This window comes from Chamaea fasciata, unplaced genomic scaffold (genome assembly GCF_029207755.1).
Source record: "Chamaea fasciata isolate MVZ Bird 193981 ecotype frontalis unplaced genomic scaffold, bChaFas1.0.hap1 SCAF_14, whole genome shotgun sequence".
Lineage (NCBI taxonomy): Eukaryota > Metazoa > Chordata > Aves > Passeriformes > Sylviidae > Chamaea > Chamaea fasciata.
Window position 1 is genome coordinate 2,401,697 of NW_027094099.1, and position 18,292 is coordinate 2,419,988.

The 18,292-nt window shown below is 54.1% G+C and overlaps 1 protein-coding gene across 1 annotated transcript in view; it reads left to right on the forward strand.

Annotated features, from left to right (window-relative positions):
• The window catches only part of HCN4 (hyperpolarization activated cyclic nucleotide gated potassium channel 4), a 95,481-nt gene that overhangs the window by 65,914 nt on the left and 11,275 nt on the right, over positions 1–18,292 (forward strand). The window contains exons 5-7 of the mRNA XM_066196094.1: positions 10,939–11,085; positions 12,227–12,467; positions 14,647–14,811. Coding sequence (XP_066052191.1) covers positions 10,939–11,085; positions 12,227–12,467; positions 14,647–14,811 — 553 coding nt within the window. The remainder of the gene's footprint in view (positions 1–10,938; positions 11,086–12,226; positions 12,468–14,646; positions 14,812–18,292) is intronic.

The following is an 18,292-nucleotide window of genomic DNA, read 5'->3' on the forward strand; positions in this document are numbered from 1 at the left end:
CTCTGTGGTGTCCAGGGGGAGCTCAGGGTGGTCTCTCTGGCGTCCGGAGGGAGCTCAGGGTGGTCTCTCTGGTGTCCGGAGGGAGCTCAGGGTGGTCTCTCTGGCGTCCGGAGGGAGCCAGGACTGTCACTGTGAGAGGCCAAGGCTGCTGTTCCTTGGCAATCCATCCCCATCCATCCACTCCAGCGCCCCTCAGGAAGCAACAGCAGCAGGATGAGTTCACAGCAGGGCAAGGAGATGTTGTTGTGTCTGTTTGTCTTTGTACACCAACCTTATCAATGTCACCAGTACCTAAAATTGTACACCGCTTCTTCCTTTCCCACATCTTGTTTCAAACCCCAAGTGAACGTTCCAGAATGTGCAGCTTTTGTTTAGCAAGTGCTCTCTTTAAAAGTATCCAGATTATTCACTCCAGTGCTCCTGAGTGAAGCTGCGGAACAACCCCCAAAGCCCAGATGAAGGCTCGGGAGCTCGGAGCAGGTTCCCCAGGTAGCTGTGGAATTAATGGCACCATTGTTGGATTGCAGAATGGAGGGCACAGCCAGAAATGTCACATTGCCACAGTCACTGAATTTGTGAGCTGGGCAGGGCATCCAAAAAAAAAGCAGCTGCCCTCAGTTGGTGGGGCTGGGGAGGTTTTGTGGCCGGAGTCTTGTGGGTACATTTGATCTAGAGATTAGGAAGAAGAGGAATTGTTCCTATTCTGATCCTGCCAGGTACAGTTTAGGCGAGAGGGAAGCTGTGGTTCAGGTGGGGAAACTGTGACCCGCGGCACCAATCAGGTGAATTTTAAGTTCAGGGAGGAGGTGGGATGACCTTGGAACGGGTTTGAGACACAGGGATTACAATGGGAGGAGAGCAGGGCAGAGAGGGAGAGCAGAGAAGACCAGAGGCTGACTCATGCTTGGAGCATAGGGAAGATCCCAAACCACAGCTAGAGCTAAAGGAGGGGGAATACCCGGGAGAAGAGTGCGGAGGCCTGGGATGCATCCAGAGCATCCCGAGTCTTAGCTCTGTGTTACAGCTGAGCCGAGCTGATCCCAACAGAGAGCAGGGCATGCCAAAGAGAAGGACACTGCAGCACTGGGAATGCAGGCTGATCAAATCTCAGGATGCAGAGTGTTTATTCAAATGTGTTTGAAGTAGCATAGAAGTCAAGGACTGATCTGCAAAGCCAACCACCTGGCCAGCCTGGCTCAGCCAAGATCGCACCTGCAGCACGGGGCACCCCGGGCTCTGCCTCCAGCCTGCGCTCCCGACAAGGGCACGGCTCCACCCTGGCACTTGGATTCCGGTCAGGGCTCAGGGAAATCAGTCCCCAGGAAGCCAGCAGGGACTGTAGAGGTGCGGCAGGGACAGTGGGAAGTGTTCAAGCCTTGTTAGAACCTGGGGATGGGAGAGGGTTAACAGACAAAGGCAGCGGGGAGAGGACTGAACCGAGGCTGTATTTCCTACCGGCAGCTTCATTTCCCCAGTTATCCTCCGAGGATCAAAGCCTCGGGGATTGAGTACGTTCGTTTTCCTCTGGCAAATGGGACAAGCGATGGCCTGAAAACAAACATGTATTTACTTTCTGCATTCCTTAGCACTTGGAATAGCCATGATTAAAATGAGGCTGCTGCGTGATTTGCAGCCCTGCAACTCAATTCAGTTCAGTCCTCCTGGGACAAAGTGTCTGGTGAAGCAGATTAGAGAGAGAATCTCAACAAGTTTGGAGGTCGGTTGGTAGAAGCCAGCAGCAATTGAGAGACCTCTGCTGAGCAGGCTGTGGGCTCTGCCCGTGCCTCAGCACAGCTCAGCCGGCAGGGACTGAGGGAAGGGACACAGCGAGGGAGAGGAACAGCACAGACACGAACAGGAGAGGTTATAGCTGGAAGTGCCCTGGGAGCCTCTGCTGTGTGGGACTCTTAGGACAAGGTTCAGGAGCGGGTTTTTGGGGAGGTTTCAGATTGTCCACACCTCTGCCAACCCACTGGTTCTTCCCTTGGACAAGCAGGGCTTTGGAAAAGAGGAATAAAAGCCAAGCTCTGCTGTCTGCTGGCTTCAGGAGCAGGCTTGTCTCACTCTGCCTCAGATTCTCTGAACATTGAGACTTTCAACCCCTGTCCTGTCAAAATCTCCTCGCAGAGCCTCTCACTTCCTGCTGTGCTGGTCGTGCGGGGCAGGGAAGCTGGGTGGGATCCGTGGGGTGGCAGGAGCCGTGGAGAATTCAGAGGGAATGCCCCCTCCAGGCCAGGGAGGTGCTGGGGGCAGAGTTGCCTGTGGCACAGAGCACTGCCAGCACACGGAGAGGGCACAGCCGCGGTGCGGGGCTGGCCCTGGCCTCCCTCCAGATGGGAGCCGCTCTTTGGATGGGGCTCTCTGAGGGGACTGTTTGACCTCCAGCCCCGGAGACAAAGTGAGAAGGGGTCTGCCTGTGCCATCAGAGTTTCCCGTGGTCACAGAGGGGCAGTGGCAGCATGGGGAGCTCATCTCTCTTAACCTCAGTGTGGAGTTTAACTCCACAGTATCCTTGCACCCATCCTGGCATCAGCTTCCTGCATGTGAGACACCACCACCTCAGGTCCTTCCCGAGGGCTTCTGGCAGACACATTTCCCGAGGTGCTGTTGTGCACTGTAACTGACTGGATGTGACAGCTCTGAGCAGGAACACACCCTGAGCTCCTGCCACCGTGCTCAGCTGGGCACGCCTTGCTGGCTTCCCAGACCCTCACTGTGCTCATTTCTGCTCCCGCATCAGTTTTCTGCCACATTAGTGGGTTGAAGGAGGTTATTTTTGAGCCCAGTGAGGGCCAGGGCTGGTGCAGGTGCTGGTGGAGAGGGTCAAGGACAGGAGCAGGGGTACGAGACCCTCCGCAGCTGTTCATGGATCAGCTCAAGCCTTCACTTCATCCCTGGCTGCAGAATTACCCCCAGCCTGTGTAACTGTGGCTCACATCAGAGGAAGATTCTTCCCTGCCCAGGAGAGGAACAAACTAGCCACATATTCCTGTTATTTTCATGCTTTTTGCAGGTTCTATTAATTTCTTTCCCTAATCCTGCAGCTCAGCTGGATTAGTATTTCTGTCAAGTCACCGTGCACACCCTCTCCTCCTCCCCAGCGCTCTGTAACCTTGAGGGCTGGGGAGGGTGCTGGTGCTGCTCCCCGCAGCTCCCTGGAGCAGGGCAGGAACACTCTGCGCTCACTCTCCCATCCCAGCAGGTGCAGGGAGGCTCAGCTCCCCAGGTACACCCCGAGGAGGGGCTGTGAGAGGCAGGGATTGCTGCTGGGAGCACTGCAGAGCCCAGTAAAGCTCTAATCTCCCCTCAGGATCTGCTCTCCACACTCCTTCCTCGCTCCTCCTCCTCCTCCTCCCTGAGCAGTCCATCCAGTGCCTCTTGTTCTTAAAATACCTCTTGACTCTGGGTAGGGACTTGCACCTTCCCTTGTCATTATCCTGAAGCAGCACGTGCTGCGGCACGATTGCAGGGGGGACAAGCAGGTAACACTGAAGAGAGAATCACTTCAGAAACCCTGCAGAGCACTGACATCACCCCTCAGCTCCTCACACTTCTGCACAGCCCTTCTACCCACAGTTTATCCCCTGCTCTGCCTATCCGAGCACTTCACTGTGCAGCTGTAACACTGCAGCCCTTCTGGCAGCACCCTGCATTCGGCAAAGAGAAACCAGGGAAAGTCTAGTCGGGGGGAAGGCTGAAATAAAACAACGGAAATGTTCTATCCCTGTTGGGGATGTTGCACCAGTATTTGTTGGAGGGAAATCCCTGGCTCTGAGAGCCGAGGACCTGTCCTGGGGCTCAGGCAGTCCCCGCTCCCTCTTGGGGTTTTATAGGAAACAAGTTTAAAGGGTGATTCGGGTTTTTTTATGGTCCATGAGGAAACTGTGGAACTCCCAGCTGCAGGGTGCTGCAGAGCTCCAGAGTCTCATTAACCTCAGAATATTGAGACAAATTGACTTGAGGAAAAGCTTTCAGGTGTTGCTGAGTGCTCAGATGCAGGTCCAGCCCCTGGCAGTGGGAATCCCAGATCTGCTTTGGCAGTGGGCAGGAGCTGGAATCCTCCTCCTCCTCCTCCTCCTCCTCCTCCTCCTCCTCCTCCTCCCCCAGGCACCTGGAGCAGACCCAGGGCAGAGGAGCCCTCACTGCCCTCTGGGAGTCTGCCCTGCTCCGAGCTGCCTCCCCATGAGCTTGTGCAGGGATTCGAGGGCACAGATCCTACCTGGGCTCCTGGATAATGCCACCAGCGTGGCACCATGCCCAGATCCCCAAAATCCCCAAATCCAGGGAAAATGAAGGATTTTATTTTGGGGGAGGGAGCGGTCCCAGGGGGGTCCTGGTGCCCCCCATTCCCAGGATTTGGCACTTGGACACCCAAAAAAACCCCCACAAATCCGTGGAAAAATGAAGGGATTTATTTTGGGATAGAAGGTTCTGGGGGTGGGTCCCAAAAACCCCAAATCCATGGAAAAGGGACAGATTTATATCCCAGGTTTCGTTTCCCCATTCTCAGGATCTGGCACTCCGGCAGCATCAAGAACTCCCAAAAAACCCTGAATCCATGGAAAATGAAGGGTTTATTTTGGGATGGAAGTGTCTGAGGGGGTCCCAAAAACCCCAAATCCACAGAAAAGTCTCATATTTCTTTCCATGGGTTCTCCCATTCCCAGGATCCAACATTCTGGCAGCATCAAGAACACCGAAAAATCCCAAACCCATGGAAAATGAAGGGATTTATTTTGGGATGGAGGGTTTGGGGAGGGGGGTGTCCCAAAATCCCCAAATCCATGGAAAAGTCCCAGATTTCATTCCAGGGGTTCCCCCATTCCAGCAGCATCAGGAACACCCGAAAATCCCAAATCCATGGAAAATGCCTGTGCTTATGAGCACCCCATGCCCACAGAGCTGGCAGGGGGAAACTTCACATCCTTCACCAGTGTGGGCAGGATTAAGGCAGTGACATTCCCGAGAGGATTGGTCACCAGCGGGTCCTCAGGGATCCTTCCCACATTCCCTGAGCTCACAGAAGTCTCTTCCTGAGGCAGCAACCGTGGTGGAGGTCAGGGAAGCTGCAGATCTCGCTCACTCCTTGGGTAATGTGTGTGAAGGAGAGGGCAGGGAGTGAAGCACTCCAGAAATTAAAGGTGTTTGGCAGCACTTAATCAAATGCAAAATGTAATCAAATTCCCTAATTGGAAAAAGTTTGGCGAGCCCGGCTTTATCCTGTCGTGCCAGCACTGGGTTTTCCCTTCCCTCTGTGGAGAGATGGCCTGAGCAGCTTAGTGTGTTCCTGTCAACCAAAACAACCCAAGGCTGATAACAAGGCTGATAAATGATGGCCTTCAGTGGCCTCTGGTGTGCCCTGGGGTCCCAGCACTGCCCCGGGGCAGCGTTGCTTTTCTGCAATCAGGGGGCTCTGGCTGCTTTGCAGAGTCAAAAGAATGCAAGAAACAGGTAATGAATGGGCTGTTCATCTCAGCCAGAAAGTCAGAAATTGTGTCAGTTGTTTTAGGTTCATTTAAGCCTTTCCTTGAAAGAATCCTGGGTTGGTTATAAACCAGAAGTGTTCATTTAATGGAAACCTAAGGGTTTCTTTTCGGAATGTCTTGTGGTGCAAACCGCCTTAACCAGGCTGGGGTCGAGTAGCTCCTGCTCTCGCAGGAAAATATGTCATTGGTGGACTTGGTTTAGCCATTGCTGAGAGAAGGCTCATTCTGAAGCTGCAAAACAACGTCACAAACCGTGGGTTACAGCTCAGGTTCTGACATCTCCATGCTGGGCCTGGAAGGCAGACAGGTCCTTCTGTGAGCGCCACGGTGACACCTGCTGCCAGCTGGGGTTGTCACGGCATGGGAATGTCCCTGCCCCAGCAGCTCTTCCCATCCCAGGGAGGGGTTTCAAACTTCATTATCAGCCTGGGAGTTCATGCTGGCACTCGAGCTGTACAGAAATAGAGAAAGAAATGAAGAGCTGATGCTGCAGCACGGAGCCTCCCCCAGAGCTGCCTGTCCTGCTGCTCTCAGCACTGCTGGTCCTTCCCTGCACACACTCCCGGCTGCCCTGTCCCCATCTCCAGCCTTTGGGGGCACATTTCACCTCATCTCGCCCCTTCTGCTCTTCTGGGAGAGTACTGCTGGTCCCTTTTCCCTGTCCCATTCCAGATGTGTGGATCCAGTGCCCTGACATCTCCACGGTGTCCTGGGATATTCCCAAAGATGGACTGACCGTGGCCAAAAGTTCCCTGGGCTGGCCTATGGCAGGATGTGGCCTCTCCAGCCCAGCCAGGCATTCCCTTCAGGGGCCATTCCCAGGGAAATGAGGCAGTTCCCATAGCCATGATGTGCAGGTTTGTCCATACTGCATTCCCCGTGGGATGCACAGGGTTAGACCTTAGGGCTCAGCACCCACAGCATTTCATACAGATTTGTACCACAGCCCCTGGAACTGCTTTCCTCAGAGCCCTGAGCAGCAGAGATGGTCAGAGGCAAACAAGGGTTTCAGCAGGCTCATTACTGATCCTGCCCAGGAATGGGATTGTCCAAAATCCCTGCCTGAACAGGAGCTGATGCACAGCCAGGGCAGGCAACAGCCATCCCCATTGCAAGGAATGTTGGACACAAAGAGGGAAAAAAGCTCCCGGAATTGTCTGTACCACAGCAAGAGATCTGACTCCGGCTAAGAGAATTCCCCAAGGTACTTTTTCTCCTTTTGTGAGGGAAAAAGTGTTCCAGGTTTTCCAGGAGATGACACTTGAAACTCATTTCCTGCTGGCAAAATGAGGGAGGGCCAAGGTACAGGAATCAATTAATCCAGCCTTTGGAAAGGCTCACAACCAGGACATCACAAAAAGCTCTTGCAGAATGGAGGTAGCTCCCAGATTTTTGTCACGGAACTTCTGCTTTTCCCTTCAACCCCTCCTGCAGTCCTGTGACTCCATGAGGATGACCACGTGCAGTAAGATGTAGGATAGAATAGATCCTGAGGGTGGGAATATGAATGGCTTAAGAGAGAAAAGAAAGTCAGCATTTCCTTGGGTGTGGTGATTCCTGAATGCTGAGGAGCTACACTGTTTGACTCCTAATCAGAGATCGGGGAAAAGAAAACAAAGATTCCGCTGTGTCCTGTCAGGACCTTCCATGTGCTGAATTCCATGAGCTGATCTTTCCCCTGTGGAGCACTGATCCACTTGGAGAGCCCCAGCCCTGGACGAGGTGGCTCTTAGCCCATCCTCCAGGGATATCCTGCAGGCAGAGCAGCCCAATCCTCCCTTGAGCTGAAATGTTCCCCTGGAGCCTTCTCCTTCCACAAGTGCATCTCTGGTGATATCCATGGGCTGCAGATATGGAGAGATTTGTGACTGGAATTGAACCCACAGTGCCACAGTGATCTCAGCCTAGTCCTGGAAGCATCCAAGCAGTGCCAGAATCCTGGAATGTGCTGGGTTGGCAGGGACCCTCAGGGATCATGGAGCCCTCACAGGACACCCCAACAATCCCTCCCCTGTGCCTGGTGGTTTCCATCTTCAGAACCGGGGCAAGAAAAGGGTTGAGCCTGTTCAGCAATTTATCCCTGCCAGAGAGAGGAGGATTCCTGATGGATATTGGGGGCATGGAAGGAGTTAAAAAGATTTAGTTCCCTTTGGGCTGTGAGTGATCTGAGCTTTGGTAGAAGGGAAGTGGTGAGAGAGGAGGGAAAGTGGCCAGCTATAAGAGGCAAAAATACTCAGCTAAATGGTTTCCTTTTGATATATTAATACCTCCTTCAAGGGCTATTTGAGGAAAGACAGACTTAAGAAAATGAGCTGGGATTTAAATGGGCTCAATTGTCTTCAGAGAGATTTAAATAATTCCTAAATGAGTGTTTTTAGTTAGACTCAGAGAGGCCACTAAGCTCTGAGCACAGGTCAGGCTGGGGACAGGGAGACAAGTGGGAGGCTGAGCAGACACGGAGGAGGAGGAGGAGGGGAAGGGGCTGTCAGGATAGGCCTGGCCATGGCTGGAAGGCAGCAAAGGGACACCAAGTGGCTTTAGAGAGGGCCAGCCGAGCCTGGCATCATCTGCCTGACCCCAGGATAGTGGGGCCTTCAGCAGCTCCAAGGGAAGGGGGCAAAACCCCAGTGAATCTTCATTTCCTCAGACGTGGAAAGAAGGGGGTGATGCTTTCATTTCTGACTCCATCTCTGCACCAGGGAGAGCTGCGGGCCCCAAACCCCTCGTGGGTGAGAGGAGGGAGCACCAGCACAGGCAGGAGAGACAAGATCTCCCTCTCCTTAACCATGGCAGAGAATGATGGTTCCTCATTTCACAGTTTGCTTTTATAACCCTGATTCTCGTTTGCAATCGGAAGCAGCACCTTTATTCGTGGGGAAGTAAATTTGTCCTGTTTTCCCTGGGAGCCTTATCTGGGGACAGCGGTGGCAGGGGACTCTGACAAGCCCTGGGGACGCTGCAGAGCAGTAATTTATTGCTCTTTGTTGCAAAGCCATAAATCCACGTTAGTGGTGAATAAGCAGAGTCCCAGTCACCCCATGCAGCCCATGCTGGTGGATTTTTGGAGCGTGGGGATGTTTTTTCCCAGGGAGCAAAGGGCAGCTGAAGATGGACAGCAAGTGCCAGTGGAGGAGAGTGGACAGGAGCAGGGGCAGGTGGCTGCAGCAGGTGAGGAGAGGCACCTGGTGACACTGGTCACTGCTCCAGCTCGATCACTGCACTAAAGCTGAGAGCGTAAGGGGGTATTTTTGGCAAATTTTATTCAACCAAAATGCAGCATTAAAGCAGGCAGACCTCTTTGTGGATTTTAGATTAATTTAATAAACCCGAGTCAGCAGAAGCTCTAATGATTTCCCTTTCCATAGTGTGAGTCCCACATACCCTGTGCCTGCTTTGCCAGGGCCCATGGGTGTCTCAGGCTGCAGTGCCTCCCCAGTGGCAGGAGACATCTATGGTTAGATGAGCCAAAAACCCCTGAAACTTTCCGCTTGGGAGACCGTAACCTCCAAAATTCTCTTTGGCTGAGTTGGCCACAAGGGAGCTGCCGTTTTCCACTTCCTTTCCCTCCCTCATTTCCTCTGGGCTCCCAGCGCATCCTGTGCTGTCACAGCCAGTCCCTACAGAGCCTGAGCCTCGCAGGTGGTGAAGGGCAGGGAGGTGGAGACTGCCCTGCCTTTGGTCAGGCTGGAGGGATCAGAAATATCTCCAGTGCTTTGGGAATGCCAGGAAACCCCGAGTGTCCCCTCTGCCGCCTTGGCTCCTTGGAGGGATGCCCTCTCCTGCGTGGTGCAGATGGAGCTGGCAGTGCCAGCACAGGCTGTCCCTGCAGCAGCACCCGGGGCTGGAACCACCACCACTTCACTAATCAGGCTCTCCAAGAGCTCAGGCTGCACTAAAGGAACGTTCGGGACGCATTTGTCAGGGAGAAGAGGGGAAACAGGGCTGGGAAAGGAGCAGCACAGTCCTTTTGTCAGCGATTAGTGCAGTGCACACGAAGGGTTGTGTGCTGTACTGCCACCCGTGAAAGGAGCGTGACCATTCCCGGCACACACCTTGGCCTGCAGCAGCTGCAGGGCAGCAGGACCCTGGTAAATCCCTGGCCCTTGGGGAGGTGTCCTTTACTCATAGAAATCACCATTTAGTCCCCAAAGCTGCTCTGCCATCAGTCAGAGCGTGCCCTTGTGTTCCGCTGGAACTGACACCGCGGAAATGTGAACCATCAGGTAAAAATGTGGATGGATTAGGGTGAGTGCATGGGGAACAAAGAAAAGGGGAAGAAAGTCCTGGGAGAGCAAAGGTTCCATCGTGGCAGGGCAGGCAGGAGCACAGAGGGGAGAAGCAGCAGGCCGGATTCTGCAGCTTCAGCCAAATAAGTGGGATGTTGATTCCGGGTGTGCCCCTCTGTTCGGCTGTGAGGCACACCCAGGGCAGCTCCTGTGCTTCCCCTGCTGCAGGCCCTGGGGCTGCGCTTCTGCGACTGTCCTGCGTGTGCCATGGGAAAACCTTCCCTGGTGTTAAAAATGATCACGAGCCAATTCAAAATCCAAAGAATTATGTAGCAGTTTTCAAAAATCAATTTCGAAACCGCCGCGATAAATCAGGACAACATCGATCGAATGTTGGGTGGACCACCCGGCAGCGACAATGGTGCTCTCAGGTATGGCCACGAATTTGGAGTCCCGGGGTAGGAACTTTATACGGTTTTTCTGCCCTGAGGCAAAAAGCACTGCTGCTTCAACGTCCTTCATTCCTCGAGGGATGTTTTTGAAAGGCTTTCCTGAAGAATTGTAAAGAAGTCCAAAAAGAGTCACTGACTTTTCTGTTGGGGCACTTGATGAAATCATCTGCTAGATTTTCCATCGCGATCGATATCAGATCCTTGAGTGGCTGCGAAGATGTGGCCCGCCCGTGATTAATGAGCCGTTTTCACGTTATCTCCTCTGTTATGTTACAAATGTCGTGGTGGCACCTCCAAACTAAAAAAAGACTTTGGAATTCTTGGAGACGCCCTCGGACTGTGTCCAAGAATCCAGGTTTTTAATTCCAATGTATAACTTTCCACAATGAATTTTAATGCACGAATTTTATACAGCACATCTGTTACACTGGGGACACTTGGACTCTCCTGCTCCCGTCCTGCAGAGTCCTCACTCGGCACTGTCTGGGGAGGACACGCCGTCCTCAGCCCTGCTCCCACCTGCGGCTGTGCGGAGGGGAGCACAGTCTGCTCGGCACGCAGGGAACGAGCAGGTGTCTCCACAGGGCACACCCGGCTGAGGATGAGTTTAAAAGTTAAAACATTTTGGGGTAATCTGCAGGGATGGGACAGTCCCTCCCTCCTGCTCCAGACTGCCCCGCTTGAGGGGAAGGCAGCAGGGCCAGCTCCTGCCGCCGTGAGCAGGCCTGTGTGTGGCGTGTCCTGGTAACTGCTGCCCCCGTGTCTCCTGCTCAGTACAAACAGGTGGAGCAGTACATGTCCTTCCACAAGCTGCCCGCCGACATGCGGCAGCGCATCCACGACTACTACGAGCACCGCTACCAGGGCAAGATGTTTGATGAGGAGAGCATCCTGGGAGAGCTGAGCGAGCCCCTGCGAGAGGTAAGAGGGCAGAAAACGGGCAGGGCACATTCCCAGCACGTCAGGCAGCTGTGCAGCACCTGGGGCAGGGCTCAGGAAGCTCCCACCTCGTGTGTTTGGCTAAAACTCAGCGCGGAGTGCTGGCCCCATCCGTGCCACATCCACCAGCTGTAAGAGGGGGAGTCACAGGAAGAAGGAGCCTTCAGAGAAGCTCCCTTTCCTTCGCAGCTGAAGCCAGGTTGTCCCTGGTATGTCACCAGTGTGTCACCTACCAGCTCCAGAAGGGCTCTGCCTTCTGCCTTTGTCCCCCAGCAATGTCCCTCCGTGGGAAAGACAAGAGCTGAGCAAATGCCAGCCAGAATTTAAAACTAGTTTTGCTGAAGTCTCAAAGGGCACCCCTCTGAAAACCCCCGTGGGGGGAGGCAGATGCTTCCCCAGCTCTCTTTCTTCCCGCTCCAGTTGTCCCCTTCCCATGGAGCGCTGTGCTGGGGTGATGGGTCCTGAGCGGGAGCTGCCAGGGCACAGAGCAGCTCCTGAGCTGTCACCCCTGGCAGTGACACGGAGCCCCGGGGGAGGCGACAGCTGAGCAGCTGAGCTGGGCTTTCTTCAGCCAGGGTTGGTGATCCAGCCTCTGCCCAGTGCCCGGTGAACACCTCTCCCGCCCCTCCTGACACTGTCCCCATCTGCCCAGGATCATCTTCCTCCTAGGCACATTTGTGCTGTTTAACAACAGCTCATTGACAAACAAGGGTAGCAGAGAACGAGGGGCTGCCAAGGTGAGTTCTGACACCTGCCCAGAGGGGAGCCCTGGGCTTTGTAAGGCAGCATTTCACCACTGCTGTGCTCCCTCACAGCCCAAGGTTTCCTGCACAAACAGGAACGCTGTCTTTGTGCATTTGGAGGTGTATTTGGAGGCTAGAGCATTGTCGCTGCTGGGGGGAGGCAGATGCTGAAGGCAGTGAGCGTGGTGCTGGCTCCAGCACTGCTCCGTGATCTGAGCATCCAGAGCCAACACCAGGGCAGCCAGACCAAGGCACAGCCACTTTATCCCACTTTAAATGCACACATCAGGTGGGGATCTCCACAGCTCATTCGGTGTTGACTAACCGTGTGTGTGTGTCCTCTCCTCTCCCTCTCTCTCCCTCACACCACACGCGGTCAGGAAATCATCAACTTCAACTGCCGCAAGCTGGTGGCCTCCATGCCCCTGTTTGCCAACGCCGACCCCAACTTTGTGACCTCCATGCTGACCAAGCTGAAGTTCGAGGTGTTCCAGCCCGGGGACTACATCATCCGCGAGGGCACCATCGGCAAGAAGATGTACTTCATCCAGCACGGCGTGGTCAGCGTGCTCACCAAGGGCAACAAGGAGACCAAGCTGGCCGACGGCTCCTACTTTGGAGGTGAGTGCTGCTCACTCAGCCTCCCTCAGCCACACCGCTGCTGCGCTCAGGTGCTGGGAAAATACTTTCTTCTGGCCAGACACGGGGCTCCTGAGAGGTGTTTTAAAGACTTTTCTTCAGTCTCATGAAAAGGGTGAGATGGTACAGATGTTACAATGCACACCATCGAAATCAGGAGCCAAGCCTTTTTTTGGCCTGTCATCTTTTGCTGCACCATGCTGCTAATGCTTCTAAGTCAATCATCTATTAAAATACCCCACATGGATCTCCCTACAATACACCTTTCATAGTTCTATTTCTCCAAAATATCTGGACTATTTGCAAGGTCATCATCTGAAACTTCTTTCCAGTTCCATTTCCCTCTCAGCAATGTCTGTCCTATTCCATGGCCTTTCTAAGCCAGCACACTTTTCTCAAAGCTTGCACACAGATGCACAAGACCACGTGCGCCTTCTGTCAGGCTTTGAGAATTCTCTACAAACCCATTTCCCACACTCAGGCATTCCTGGATCCACGTGGGACTGACGGCCAGCACCTACTCCTCCATCCCTGGGCCTCTTCCCAAAGAGGGGATGGTGCAGGGGGAGGTGACTGGTGGGCACTGCAGAACCTAGGTCAGAAATAACAGCAAAACACAGCAGGGAAACTCGCTTCTTGCAGGTTCATTTCTGTCTGATGGATGAGTGAAGCTGAGAACCTGAAGGTAAAAAACGGCCTGTTCTCAGTTCTGCAGGCACATTCCTTCTCCTGCTGCCTGGCTTCTGCCGCAGGAGGGGCTGGATAAACACAAAGGGAAAAACAGTCCCTCATCTGCCCTGCCTGTGGCCCAGCAAAGTGGCCTGGGGTTCAGCAGGCAGGTGAAATGTTTGAGCAGCAGAGCTCTGGAGCAGTGGGACCAGCAGGAAGCTGGGAAGGATTTAGGGCATTGCTCTCATGAGAAACACAAAGCCCCCTCTCCTGTCAGAGCCTGTGCAGAGCTCAGCTCCAGACAGGCAGATTGCAGGACAAGCTCTGACTGCACCACGTTTGATGATCTGCTGAGGGGAGACAGAGCAAAAACTGCCCTGCCTTCCCTTCTGGGAGGCCTTTCCTCTAAAAAAATTCCTATCATGCATTTTCCCACACTCCTGTAACTCCTGGTTCATGTGGAACAACCTGTCTGCACCTCGCTTGGGTACAAGGATTTTGCAGCCTGGCATTTGGAGCTGGAGGGTTGGAGTCAGGATACCCTGACTGACAGATGGGATTGGACTTGCCCATGACATCCCATCACAACTCCTCACACACGTGGCACTGCCTCCTAAGCACCATTTCCTTGGGAACGCAGCCTAGGAGCACACTCATAACCTTGTGGTGCTGCTCTAGCAGGGCTTTGGGTAGGCTCAGCATGAATCCAAGGAATGGCGCGGGAGAATTGGCACCCAGCACACACAGGGAGCAGAGTGCTGTCACTCTGCAGCTCACACCATCTGTCCTGAAGGGCCTGTCTCTGTTGCCCAGACTGTAAGCAGTGGAAAAGCAGGATTTGGGAGCTCTCTGTTGAGTGTTCAGGGGGCTGTGGTTGAATGCGGGGCTTTGTGTTCTGTAAGCAGCTGAGCACTGAGGAGTGCAGGACAGGCGTGCAATACGCCCAGAGCTGGGAGGTGCCACTGATGTGGCTTTCCCTGACAGTGCCTGTGGCATAGACATGAAAACCTTTGAAAACTGTGGAAAGACAGCCGTGTTCCAGGTACAGGGATAAAAATTACAGCCAGGCACCAAAGGCACAGATCAGCACAGAGCCTCTCTACAAATCCAGAGAGAACTGGCTTCAATGAGAGCGTGCCTTGACCTTCTGCTCCCAGTGCCCACAAGGAGCTGGAGAAACACAGCTCCTCCAATGTGAACACACAATGCTGCCTTTGATAATCCCCCAGAACAAACCTTGTCTGCCTGACTGGAGCAGCAGAACCCCTGAGGGGCAGCCGAGTGTGGCAGCTGCCCCAAACGAACACCCCGTCCTTTGAAGTGTTGGCGCACGCACGGAATGTTAACTCTGGCTGCATTTTCTGTGTGAGGGCAGGCTGGAGGGAGGCTGCGAGGGCAGAGCAGGGCTGGAGGCTGTGAGGGCAGTGCAGGGAGGGTTGCAGGGTGGTGGTGGTGCCGTCCGTGCCCTGTCTCAGCCCCTCTCTGCTTGCAGAGATCTGCCTGCTGACCCGCGGCCGGCGCACGGCCAGCGTGCGCGCCGACACCTACTGCCGCCTCTACTCCCTGTCTGTGGACAACTTCAACGAGGTCCTGGAGGAGTATCCCATGATGAGGAGAGCCTTTGAGACCGTGGCTCTGGACAGGCTGGACAGGATTGGTGAGTACAGGGGGGAGGGGAGAGTTTCCTTCCTTGCCTGCTGCCCTGGTTGCCCTGCTCCAGGCTCGGTGCTCAGTTCTGTGCTGGAGTTGGGAAGTGAAGGAGATCCCAGCCTGCTCCTCCTTGTCCAACTTCAGCTCCCTCAAGGACCCCAATCTAAACCTAAAGGAGGTAAGTTTAAGTTGGATATTAGGGAGAAATCCTTCCCTGTGAGGGTGGGCTGGCCCTGGCACAGGGTGCCCAGAGCAGCTGTGACTGTCCCTGGATCCCTGGAAGTGTCCAAGGCCAGGTTGGACACCGGGGCTTGGAGCAGCCTGGGATGGTGGAAGGTGTCCCTGCCCACGGCAGGGGGCCTAGACTAGATCACCTTAAAGGTCCATGCAAGAAGGCTCCAGAGCTGAGAAATGTTTTGGAGTCCCAGTCAAACTCCTTTATCTCCTTTTCCATCCCTTCACAATGCTTGCATTCCCACTGCTTCCTGCAGGGAAAGCTCTGGGCACAATGCAGAGGGCCAGGAGGGTGAGGAGGTGAGGAGGGTGGGGACTAAGCTGGCACACCAGCAAGGGGTGCAGTGCCTCTGGGGCTTCTCCTGCCAGGAACATTTGATTCTGTGCATCTCATTACCTGCTGCAAAATCACCGAGTGTGACCCCTGAGGAAAAGGCTCTGAGCTGAAGACACAATTTGGCAAAGCCCAGGCTAATGAGGCTCTGGTGGGAGTGGCATTAGGCCCAACACTTGGGTTATTTCAATGAGGCTGTACAAACCACAGAGAAAATGTAAAATCAATGCAGGGATGGGGCAGCTTGGCTGTATCTAAAGTTCTGCAGATCTGGGTGCTCGGTGCTGCTCAGTTTTCCAGCCTGGTGCTCTCTGGGCCCGTGGGATGAGGTGGGCAGAGCATCCTGTGCTTCCTGTCCTCCGCATACCTAACTGAAATCCATGGAAAATTCTGACCCAGCACAGAGAACCTCACGTGTTTCTTCCCGAGGGAGAACTCCCCTTCTGCAAATGTCAGCAGAAGGTCAGAAGGTGACACAGAGCAAGTGGAACAACAGGCCCTTTGCTGCAGGGCTCTGCCACGGCCCCCCCTTCCTTCTGCTGTTCTGCTGGCCTGACGCAGCCTTGGTTCCTGTGCCACTGAAAGCCCTGCTGTGCCCTGGTTTCCCTGGCACTCGCCCTCCAGAGCTGCCTGCTCCCTTAACTCTGACACCTGCCAGGGCTGCTCTCTTTGCATCCAGTCCTTCCCTTTCTCCTGTGCTGGATCCTCTTGACTCTGGGGCTACATCTTCACTCCTGTGACACGGCTCCTCCGTAGCCCTTTGTGGTGCCCAGCTCTCCTCAGCTATCATTGCCCCACAGAACCCAAGGGAGCTCTGGGCACCCTCCCGGAGCTGGCAGATCCCATGGAATTCCCTGGCTTTATAAATAAGGCGTTTCTCCCCTTCCTCTGGAATGTGCACCATCCAGAAGGAGCAGTGCAGTAGTTCTGTGACTTTTGAAGGAATTCAAGGTTACTGCATTCTGCTGAGACGCACTGGAAGTGCAGGAATCATTCTGGAGCACTGAAGTTGAGGAACAGCAGTTGTTGAAAAGCAGGGATGAAGAGCAGCAGAAGCATTTTTGTTCCTGTCCCATCCAGTTCAGGATCTGTGCACAAGGAGGAAGCAAATGGAAGCCTCTTTCCAAGTCAGTGGTGACTGACTCTCTTCTGCCCAGGTGACAATGTCCTTGGGAGGCCCAGGCCACAATGAGTACAGGAGGGCCCTGTCACTATTCTGGTACCAGGATAAGATCCATCCAATATTCCCGCTGTGCACCAAGGGAGCAGGGAGGAAAATCTCAGCCCATGCAGTCCCATGGAGAGATGTTTATGGGATTTCCGGCCACTGGGGAGGTTGAGCTGTGTGGGTAGCAGAACGAGCAGGCAGGGGCTCAGCCCGTGCAGCAACAGGAGCAGGATTGGTTGATTGAGGTGGGATGAGGCAGTCCCATGGCAGGGCTGAGCACTTTGGAAGCAGTGGGTGGGCAGAGGAGAGGGGAGGGGAGGAGAGGGGAGGGGAGGGGAGGGGAGGGGCCAGAGCCCCCCAGCCTGTGCACCTGTGGCTTCCTGCAGAACATGGGCTGTGCATGGAGCTGTCAGGCACACAGACCCCTGGGCAAAGAGCTGTTCAAGGTATCCTTGAACCTCTGCTCTTACTGGGAATCGATCCTGGAATGGGCAGGAAGGGATTAATCTCCATGACTTGACAGAGCCTGAGATGCTACAAAGATTTGTGGCCCTGCTTTAGTCTGAATAACTTCAGGCTCTGAGAACTCCTCAACCTGCAGAATGTCACACACGTGACACTCCACAGGGTTGGAAGGCTGCCACTCAGAGAAATTGGGCTGATCACTGATTAATGATCATTTTATCCCTGATGAAATCAGCCCCTCTTCCCTGCTCCTGCCCCGGCTGTAAGCTGCGTGTAGTGTTTGCAGTGCTGCTGTGCTTTCTGCAGTGAGTGATTCTCTTGTCAGGCAGCGCTGGGGAAGCGCCCCAGTTTGCCGTGCCCCGTTACGTAAGTCACACCATTCTCTTCCTGCCTGCCTTTGAAACTGGCTTTCGGTGACCACTGGAGCTTAAAATTAGATTTCCACAAGTATTTGCGCTTGTAAAACACCACCACTTAAATGCTCATTGAGAGGAAGCCCAGCACGGGTGGTGAATGCTGTCAAACGCAGGGCTGCGGGAGCAGCGGGGATGATGCTTTCCCACTGCTCCGTGCGCTGTGATACACCCCAGAAATGCCTGCCACCACGTCCTCCCCACCCACAGCAAGGTCACTGGTGAGCGCTGAAAGCCTCCCAGGAGCCAGAGGAAGTTCTTGTTTTCATTTTCCTCGGGAATTTTTTGCCACGTGGTTTGAAACGCATATACTCTGAATGCCACTTGCATATGTTTTGATACAAGGATCCCAGTTAAGTCAGGATTAAAGATGCCTTGAGTTTCCTCCAGGCGTTGCAGATGCTAAAAAACCAAAGAAAAGCCAAGACAACACAATTCCAGCCTCTAAATATAATTTATGATATTATTGCAGTATGAGAGTGTCTGTTCAACATACTACAGTGGTAAACATTTTAAAAGCTTTGTCTATAAACAAACCACAAAAATAGCTGTTCCCAAACTTTTGCCGTGGCAGCTCGTGACCACACTCGTGCTGCTGAGATGCTCTTGCGTTTGCAGCCCTGCTTGTCTGGTCCTGACTAATCCCCTGGGCTGTGCTGCCTCCAGGCAGGGCTGGCCTGGGCCAGGTGAGCCAGGGAGGAGAGCGGCTGGGAGCAGTGCCAAGCTCTGCCACAGATTCCTGCTTGTCCTTGTGCTGCGTCTGCTCCCAGCCTCAATTCCTCACCCCTTCTGCAGGGACAGTGATGCTCACAAAGGGGGAGCTAGGATGTTCCGGGGCTGCTCCCTTGGGAATAGATGACACCGAATGCAAATA